Genomic DNA, 10,489 nt, shown 5'->3' with positions numbered 1-10,489 from the left:
AACTCACAGAGATCCACCTGTCTCTGCCTCACGAGTGCTGGGATTAAAGGCGTGTGCCACCACTGCCTGGCTAGTGTTTGTTTTGATGATCTGTCCATTGATGAGAGTGGAGTATTGAAGTCTCCCACTATCAATGTGTGAAGGTTAATTTATTATTTAAGCTTTAGTAATGTTTTCTTTATAAACATGGCTGTCCTTGCATTTTTGGCATAAATGTTACTATTTGAATGATCATCTTGGTGGATCTTTCCTTTGATGAGTATGAAGTATCTTTCCCTGTCTCTTTTGATAAATTTTGGTTTGAAGTTTTTTGTTTTTTTGTTTTTTTGTTTTTTGTTTAATATTAAAATGGCTAGACCAGCTTGTTTCTTAGGTCCATTTGCTTGGAAAATCTTTTTCTAACCCTTTACTCTGAGTTAATGGCTATCTTTGCTTTTGAGGTGTGTTTTTTGTATGCAGCAGAAGGACAGATCCATTTTCATACCTATTCTGTTAGTCTGTGTCTTTTTAATTGGGGGATTGAGTCCATGGATATGGAGAGATATCAACCAATGATTGCTAACCATTGCTAACCAATGATTCTGTTACTTTGTTGGTGGTGATGGTGGTGGTACTGTGTGTATGCATGTGATTCCCTTCTTTTGGGTTTGCTTGTGTGAGATTATTTATTTATGAGTGTAGTTAACATCCTTGGGTTAGAATTTTCCTTCTAGTACCTTCTATAGGGCTTAATTTGTGGATAGATATTGTTTAAATTGGACTTTATCATGGAATGTCTTGTTTTCTACATCTGTGGTGATTGAAAATTTTGCTGGGTAGAATAGTCTAGGCTGGCATTTGTGTTTTCTCAGAGTCTATAGGACATTTGTCCAGGCCCTTCTGGCTTTTAGTCTCTGTTGAGAAGTTGGGTGTAATTCTAATAGATATGCCTTTATATGTTTCTTGGCCCTTTCCCCTTTTAATATTCTTTCTTTGTTCTGTATGTTTAGTGTTTTCATTATTATATGGCAGGGAAACTTTCTTTTTCTTGTCCAATTTATTTGGCATTCTGTAAACTTCTTATACCTTTATAGGTATCTCCTTTAGGTTAGGAAAATTTTCTTCTATGATTTTTGTTAAAAATATTTTCTGGGAGATTCATTCAGGTTTTAAGATGGCAGTCTCTGCCATGAGTCGGGCAATGGCACTGCAAATGTGTGCTGGTTGGCATATTGCTTTTATCAGAAAAATTCCTTGGACCGCAGCAGCGAGTGAGCTGAGAGAACACTTTGCTCAGTTTGGCCATAGAAAAAGATGTAATATACCTTTTGACAAAGAGACTGGCTTTCACAGAGGCATGGGTTGGGTTCAGTTTTCTTCAAAAGAAGAACTTCAGAATGCACTGCAGCAGGAAAATCACATTATTGATGGAGTAAAGACCCATGTTCAAGCTCAGAAATCAAGGGTTTTGCAAGAAGAGGCTCAAACATCTGATGAAGAGAAAGACTTCTGAGATGATTATTGTCTTAGCCAGTAAATAAAAGTAACTGGGACTTAAACAAATATATTTTCTGGGTCTTTGAGCTGGGGTTCTTCTTCTTTTATTCTTATTGTTCTTAGGTTGTTTTTTTTCCATAGTGTCCTAGATTTCCTGGATGCTTTGTGTCAGAAATTTTTTAGATTTAATATTTTATTTTATTGGTGAAATTATTAAGGCCACTCCACGTAGTTAAAAGGGAGGTTTATTTTGTGGGGTAACTTACAAATGAAGGGGTAAGTTGCAGGGTCTGGCAAAGGTATAGCGCAGTCTGGCGGTGTTCTCTGGAGAACTCTGCTCGGTCTACCTCCAGTGTCCAGGGTCCCGGAACCAAGCGCGAGCCCTCCTCTTGATCCTCTGTCTTCCGCTTCCTCCTCCGCCCTGCCTTGTGGGCGTGATCATTACCGAAGCCTCAATGGGGGTTGGAACTTCCAGGCCAATGCTGGGATGGCTATCCACTACATTATTTGACCAATATATCTATTTCTTCTATTATATCTTCAGTGTCTGAGATTCTCTCTTCCATCTCTTATATTCTGTTGGTGGGTAATGCTTGTATCTGTAGTTCTGTTACCAGGATTTTCCATTTCTAGGATTCCCTCAATTTGTGTTTTCTTCATTGCTTCTATTTCCAATTTCAGGTCTTGAACAGTTTCATTCATTTCCTTCAACTTTTTTTCTTGACTTTTAAAAGGCATTTATTCATTTCCTTTTTAAAGACTTCTATCATCTTTATTAAGCTGGTTTTAAGGTCCTTTTCTTGTGTTTCAACTGTGTTGGAGTATTCAGTGCTTGCTATAGTAGAATAGCTGGGATCTGGTGGTGACATATTGCCCTGGCTGTTGTTGATTGTGTTCTTATGCTGGTATCTAGGCATCTGGGCTTGGGGTAATTATCAGTCTAGGTGCCTATTTCTGAGTTTGTCTTTGTTGGGTGGGTTTTTTTTCTTGGTTTCTGTTTCCAATCTGGTCTTCTGGCTGGAGTGGTCTGTGATTGAGTAGAGGGCCTCTACCTGAGTTAGAAGTTGGACTTCCGGCAGCTTGTGTGGCCTCTGGTCCACCTGTGGGTCCTCTGCAGGAGTTGGAGGCTGGGATATGGTGATAGGGAGTTGGGGCACTTGTGGGTAGGCTGTGTGGGCACTGAGTGGGGACAGTACTGGGGCAGGTGGGCTACCTGCAGTTCTGGTAAACCTGAAGGTCCTCTGGTCCAGCTGAGTGCCTCCACTGGTGTTGGGGCTGGGATATGGTGATGAGGAAGGGAAGGCTGGGCAAGCACTGAGCACCTGGAGGCAGTGCACTGAGAACAAGCCTTCCAGCGATTCTCACAGCTGGTGGGCACTGAGAAAGCACTCGCAGTCGCCTGGCGGGGCTTACCTGGGTTCTGGGTAATGGCATGACCTCAGGTGGAGCATGGCGCTTCCACTGGAGTTGTGCGCCGGATATGGTGATGAGGAGGGGCGGTGCTGTTGAGGGAAGGCTGGGAGGGAGTGTTGGCAACCTGCAGGAGTGTTGGCCCCCTACAGGTGGGGACTTATCTGGGGATCTGGGTGCCAGCATGGCCTCTGCTAAAGCAAGAACTAATTTTTTCTAAGTAAGAAGAAGTTCAACAGCATAATAACCCACCTTAGAATTTCTTATGTATTAATTCACCGGTTTTTTTTTTTTTTTTTTTTTTTTTTGAGAAAAAGAACAGAAACTCAAAATAGCTGATGAAACAAGACAAAATGAAACGTAGAAATATTATACACAATTTTCAAGACAAGTTTAAAACATGGCCGTGGCACAAAGGACTAGTGAGGAGCTCTGAACAAGGCCAGAAGTGTAGTTATCTTTGTTGGAAGGGGAAAAAATATGTTAAGTTAGAACAGATCTTAAGAGAATTTCCCAAATTATCCAAACTTTCACTCTCAACCCTGCAAACATGTAAACTAAGTGTATTTGGTTACACAGCAAGAACCCGAAAGGAAGCTGGTTCCTGAAAATAAATGAAAACTAGAGGAAAATGATCAAAGACCGCTGTGGGTGGTACAGATGAGGCATTGTTTCACTTCCTCTGTTATTTTAAATTTAGCCATTGGGTAACAGAAATTGAACTGGCTATAGACAGATTAATAGGTGAAAAGGTATGCGGACTTTATTTAGTATTAATGTTTCATTCCTTATGTGGTCTCACAGAAAAGGAAGTAAAAACCCAAAGAAGCCATTAGGACTGAGAAACTATAGCATTTTACCAAAAGAGCGGTGATTTGTGGACGGTGAAGAGGCAACTGTAGAAGGTTTGGTTGGGGCCTCTGCAGTCAGGAAATAGTTGCAAGGTAAATATGAGGGGGGAAGCTAATGGAACACGAGTTACTTCAATAATGTTTGTTTATGCAGATTTGAGTAGGTTTCATCTATAGCAATGAGCCATTTCTTCTTACTGTATAGAGAGGAGAGAGAAGCTAGCCTCATAAGGGGAAATTCATATCATGTCTTTAGGCAGAAAATGAGTGTAGTTTATATGCCAGTTCTCAATTGCCTCCAGTTCAAAATCCCTCTTATTCTATGTGGCATATGTGGAGTAGCTAGCTGCTCTGGGCTTGATATGACCATCACATCACCATAATGAAGTGTAGCTGCTATGATAACCTGCAAGAGACCTTGACTCACAGTCAATGAAATAAACAGAACAATAGAACTGAAGGCTAGCCAAGGAGAGTTATCACATGCCATGGATTCCCGTCATCCTTGTCTCAGGCCCAGCTGCATTTAATTCTGCCACAGCTGCATGGTCTTGTGGAGTGCTAGAGTATAGGAAATGGACAGTTGACCCCAGCTTGGGACTCTGTTGGTATAGCTCTTTATGAGTCAGCCATGCTAAGGTGGGATTTTCCAGTGGTATCTTTAAGTTACCTTTGCTCCTGGAAGTAAATCCAGGAAATCCACTGGTTCATCAAGCTAGATTTGGACAGAGTCCTTTTTATCATTGGCTGGTACCACTCTGAGGTGAATGGGTATTTCTACATGCCTCCTAAGGTATACCACTTAATGCTTTATCAAGGACTGCAGAATTCAAGGTGAGTGTGAGTGGAGCAATGGTGTGGCCCCTGCTGTGAGGGATAAGATGTGCAACTCTCTGAGGAGTATGGATTGATCATCTGCACAGGGAGCTGACCTTTCTCCATGCAGCATGTGGTGGCATGCCTCCTTGCTGGAGCTGCAGTGCATGTGCCCACCTTTTTGTGATGACTGCTCAAAAGTGATACCCATATAGGAGAGGAATTACATTATGAAGTAGACATGGTAGAAACATCCTTCATCTTAGCCTCTGATTAGGCAGGAAAATTAGATAAGAGTGAGAATGAGATGGAGGTATTGGCTTGCAGGGAAAAAAGTGATAAGAAAAAAGCAGGGAAAGAGGCTGGTCCAGGTAACTCCTAAACAAAGGTCTGTGTCGAGCTAGTGCTCCAGGGCAAGTGAGGAGAGAGAAAAAAGAAAAAAGAAAAAAACAAAAACAAAACAAAAAAACCCCCTTAATTCTATTCTTAGGAAGCTATGAAACATTAAAGCCTAAATACCAGTTCACCGAGGAGCTGACTGATAAGGCGATTGAAGTGATTCCAAACAGATCTCCTTCGATGGGAACCATGACAGTCCTGCTTTTGCTAGCAATACCACCTTCTAGGAATGCAAGAAGAGAGAAATCAGTCTTGGACTGAGCTGGAAGTTTCCTCCCCATTAGCTGGCATTTGGAGGCTCATGGAGAATTGCCGTGAATGGTCCTGCTCTGCTATGGACTTCACGCATCACATTATTTGTGTGCAAGATGAGGTCCCTGGTGCCATCGTGACGTAACTGTTGTGGGTGCGGCCAACAACTTTTGATTTGACCTAAGGACTACTCCACTTTACAGATGGAAGACACTGCAAGCGCTATACACAAGGACGAAACCTGTGGCCAGAGAAGTGATGGGGAGGCTGCCGGTATTGTTTTGTGAAGTACATGTCAAATTTACTTCTAAACTTTCTTGTCAAATTTACTTCTAAACATTTGTGTTATTCCATGTGTTGCTATCAGTCTTAGGTAACTTTAGGGAAGTTTCTTTGTACAGTGTGTGTGGGAGTAATTAACTTCTAGCCTAACAGCCAGTTAAAATTGCTGAAAATGTGTCAGTTGCTATGTCTACACTATGCTGTGGCATAGGGCCTCAGTGTTTAATCCTAAATGGAAGAAAATAATTATATTCTTATGTCATCCCTTAAGATTCAAGAAACATCATAAAACTTGGGTAGAGAAAGGATGTAAGAGCCTGAGGGAGAAGCAGAATATTGTATAGCTGCTTCCTATGTGCTTTATGTGATCCTCAACATAATGGAGCAGAGTTGTATGGTGAACTACAGAAGACCTTAGCCCACAGCTGTAGCAATAAAATAAGCAGGACACAGGACAACACAGCTGGTAGCTAGGTTTATGGTAATGGCCATCAGGTTGTTACCATTCCCTCATGGTGAGGTGGGGGTGAGGGAGTTAAAAAACTCTGATATGAGAGTGTTGCCCACCTCCCTTCCTCCCCTACTGTCCGTGGTCTTGGATGAATGTTCAAGGATAATCACAGTAGACGCCTAGCTGGGGTGTGGCTCTCACTGGTGCAGCATTTTATGAATTGATCACGTTACACGTGGGGTTGCCTGGAAGTGTCTCCAAGTGTCTTTGAGTTTCCCACATTTCTGATCCCGACCCCAATAATCTCATCCATTCACCAAGCTAGACTTGCAGAGAATCTCTTTTTTCTAATCTGTTCTTGATCACTGTATCGGGACTATGTTGACATTCTTTATATCTTGCCTGGAAAAGAAATGCAATGGCATATTTTCAGATATTTTAATCGAAGGTTAATTGGATGTAATACAGAAAGCTATAGGTTTATAAAATCATTATAAGAACTGAGTAAATGTATCTAGTAGAAAAGCAGCGATGACTTCCAGAACACCACAGATGCTGTTCTTACGGAATGCTGAATTTTGTTTTGTTTTGTTTTTGTTTTTTTGAGACAGGGTTTTTCTGTGTAGTTTTGGTGCCTGTCCTAGATCTCGCTCTGTAGCCTGGTCTCGAACTCACAGAGATCTGCCTGGCTCTGCCTCCCGAGTGCTGGGATTAAAGGCATGTGCCACCACCACCTGGCTGAAATGTTGAAATTTTTCTCACAAAATATAAAGTAGGAGTTACCAAAGCCAAGTTTAGGAGCCACAAGCTCTGCCCTAAGAAATGTTTCTTAAAAATCCCCAGCAAAATTCAGCAAATAGGCCTGTAATGTGGAACTTGGCATTTACCACTCTTACTGATGCCTTCCGTTGCCAGAAGTTGAGGGCTGCACCTATACATTCCAGTCTTATTGTTTCACAACAAAAGACAGTTGAGGTTAAAAAATAATAACATCATGGCTCACTCTACGTTGGCAATCTCATGAAATGATGAGAACTCGTTCATACCCAGGACCCCTGCTTGGTAGAGATGAGGAGATAAAACGGCTTTGCTGCTCAACCTTTGGCTCTCTATCATCCACATGAAAAGCCAGGTATGACTAAAACCAGGAACAAGACAAGGCTGTCCCCTCTCCCCACACTTATCCAATACAGTACTTGAAGTTCTAGCTAGAACAATAAGACAACAAAAGGCGATCAAGAAGATACAAAATGGAAAGGAAGAAGTCAAACTTTCATTATTTGCAGACGATATGATAGTATACATAAGTGACCCCAACAATTTCACCAGGGAACTCCTACAGATGATAAACTCTTTCAGTAAGGTGGCAGGATACAAGAGTAACTAAAAAAAAATCAGTAGCCCTCCTATATACAAATGAAAAGGGGGCTGAGAAAGAAATCAGAGAAACATCACCCTTTACAATAGCCACAAATAATATAAAATGCCTTAGGGTAACTCTAACAAAGCAAGTGAAAGACCTGTATGATAAGTACTTTAAGTCTCTGAAGAAATTGAAGAATATATCAGAAAATGGGAAGATCTCCCATGCTCATGGATAGCTAGAATCAACATAGTAAAAATGGTAATCTTATCAAAAGCAATATACAGATTCAAAGCAATACCCATCAAAATCCCAACACAATTCTTCACAGATCTGGAAAGAACAATACTTAACTTTATATGGAAAAAACAAAAAACCTAGGATAGCTAAAAGTATCCTGTATAATAAAGCAACCTCTGGAGGCATCATGATCCCTGACCTCGAGTTCTACTCTAGAACTATAGTAATAAAAACAGCTTGGTACTTGCATAAAAACTAACATGTGGACCAATGGAATCAAATTGAAGACCCTGACATTAATCCACACACCTATGAACATACGATTTTCAACAAAGAAGCCAAAACTGTACCATGGAAAAAAGAAAGCATCTTCAACAAATGGTGCTGGCATAACTGGATGTCAACATGCAGAAGATTGCAAATAGATCCATATCTGTCACCATGCACAAAACTCAAGTCCAAGTGGATCAAAGACCTCAACATAAATCCAGTTACACTGAACTTGATAGAAGAGAAAGTAGGAAGTAGTCTGGAATGAATTGGCACAGGAGACCACTTTCTAAATATAACACCAGTAGCACAGACACTGAGAGAGTCAATTAATAAATGGGACCTCCTGAAACTGAGAAGCTTTTGTAGAGCAAAGGACACAGTCAATAAGACCAAATGACAGCCTACAGAATGGGAAAAGATCTTCACCAACCCCGCATCTGACAGAGGACTGATCTCCAAAATAAAAAAAGAACTCAAAAAGCTAGACATCAAAATACTGAACAATCCAATTAAAAAATGGGCTACAGAGATTAACAGAGAATTCTCAACAGAAGATTCTCAAATGGCTGAAAGGCATTTAAGGAATTGCTCAACATCCTTAGTCACCAGGGAAATGCAAATCAAAGCAACTCTGAGATACCATCTTACACCTGTCAGAATGGCTAAGATCAAAAACACTGAAGACAGCTTATATTGGAGAGGATGTGGAGAAAGGGGAACACTCCTCCACTGTTGGTGGGAATGCAAACTTGTACAGCCACTCTGGAAATCAGTATGGCGGTTTCTCAGAAAATTGGGAATAAGTCTTCCTCAAGACCCAACCAAGACCACTCTTGGGCATATACCCAAGGAATGTGCAATCATACCACAAGGACACATGCTCAACTATGTTCATATCAGCATTATTCATAATAGCAACAACCTGGAAACAACCTAGATGCCCCTCAACTGAAGAATGGATAAAGAAAATATGGCACATATACACAATGGAGTACTACTCAGCAGTAAAAAACAATTATATCATGAAATTTTCAGGCAAATGGATGGAACTAGAAAATATCATCTTGAGTGAGGTAACCCAGACTCAGAAGGACAAACATAGTATGTACTCACTCATAAGTGGATACTAAATGGGAGGGAAGGGATGGCCAGACTGCACTCCAAACCCATTGTCCTTGCCACCTGTGGTGGGTAAGGAAGCTCACCCCCACCCCCTACCAGCTGCACCACTCAGGAAAATGAACCCTGAACCTCGCCTGAGTAACACAGTAGAGCTGACACTATTGATGGGGGTGCAGGTGAACCAGCCCGAGAACGTTGAGTATGGGAGAGCTGGCCCCGTCCCTCATCTGCCATATGGTGATATGGGCTGGGGAGAGATGCCCTCCCCACTCCCCACTCCACCCCTTGCTGCCTGGAACAGGTGGGAGAGCTGGCCCTGAGGTCATAAGAGCAGGAGAGCTGTCCCTGCCCCTTATCAGCTGCAATACTCGGGAGAATTGCCCCCACACCATGCCTGGGCAACACAGTAGAGCCCTGAAGGTGTAGGTGTGGGAGAACCGACCTTGAGGATGTGGAAGAAGGAGAACTAGCCCCGCCCTTTGCTCATCGCTGCAAGGGGTGAAATAGCCAGGGCAATGCAGGAGAGCTCACCCTGGTGGTGAAGATGGGGAAAGCTGGTGGGCTGACCAACCCTGCTACTACCCAGGCCCAGCACCCGGGTTGGCCTACCCCAACACACACTTCATCTATGATCTGCTAGAGCATGTGAAGGGACTGGTTCTGCAGATCCAAAGCTGTAGGATTTCCACAACACAGGGCAACAGCAGGATAACCAAGAGAAGTCCCAGTGAGGGCCCAGCATCTATGGTGTATAGCAGAAACCAGAGACCTAACCTAGACCAATGACTCTTTGCAATGAATATTTTCAAGTGAAGATATTTGGATGAAAGGGTTTGCTGCATGACTCACTGTGTCATACTGCAGCTTCCATGAGATACCCCCTTTTTTTTTCTTTTAAATTTTATTTTATTGTATTGGGGGGGGGGCGTTGCAAGGGCAGAGGGTGGATATGAAGGGGTGGGAAAGGAATGGGATCAGGATGCATAATGTGAAAGACACAAAAAATAAAGAAAAAGGAAAAGAAATCCTTCTGCTCTGCTTTTTGCTCCCCTTTCTCACTGTAAGTCTGACTAAGAACTGTCATCAATAACTGTGCCATAGCCTGGATGGTAAGCTTTCTTGTAATGTCATCCACTGAATTAATTAGTCCATTACTTGTCAATTTAGCTTCATTCAAAATCTAAGGAAATAGATAAAATGCAAACAGCTTCTTTGCCAGAATGTAACATAAAGGGCATCTTGTCCAATTCTCAATACATCCCTCAGCCCCACTGGAAACATCCTATTAGCACCCTGGCCTCCGAGTTTTCATCATCAATGTCGGGTACATCCCACCCCCTCTAGAACGTCTATCACACATCTCTGAATCCTTTGACATTTTTCCCCAAGCTAGTTCTAAAGGCCTAAGAACAATGTGGTCAGTTTTAGTTACAGCAATTGATCCTACTTCTCTGGTACTGATTTTCTATAATCAGATTTTTATGATACTGTGGCCACAATATCTGACATTAAAAAACTTCAAGGAAGAAAGGCATCTGCTGTCATGGTGGTAAG

At 42.0% G+C, this 10,489-nt stretch overlaps 1 protein-coding gene across 1 annotated transcript; it reads left to right on the top strand.

The window, feature by feature from the left end:
• Positions 1 to 1,153: 1,153 nt before the first annotated feature.
• LOC118581131 (SRA stem-loop-interacting RNA-binding protein, mitochondrial-like) lies at positions 1,154 to 1,524 on the top strand. Its single transcript, XM_036183084.1, has one exon. It carries the CDS (start codon positions 1,154 to 1,156, stop codon positions 1,490 to 1,492), a length of 339 nt encoding a protein of 112 aa, XP_036038977.1. The 3' UTR covers positions 1,493 to 1,524.
• The last annotated feature ends 8,965 nt before the right edge of the window (positions 1,525 to 10,489 follow it).

This window comes from Onychomys torridus, chromosome 4 (assembly GCF_903995425.1).
Source record: "Onychomys torridus chromosome 4, mOncTor1.1, whole genome shotgun sequence".
NCBI classification, from domain to species: domain Eukaryota; kingdom Metazoa; phylum Chordata; class Mammalia; order Rodentia; family Cricetidae; genus Onychomys; species Onychomys torridus.
Note: the sequence above shows the minus strand (reverse complement) of the source record. Positions and strands in the feature narration are given on the sequence as shown.

Bases quoted from the DNA above. Each gene is read 5' to 3' on its own strand.
- LOC118581131 (XM_036183084.1), top strand. From the start codon at position 1,154: ATGGCAGTCTCTGCCATGAGTCGGGCAATGGCACTGCAAATGTGTGCT.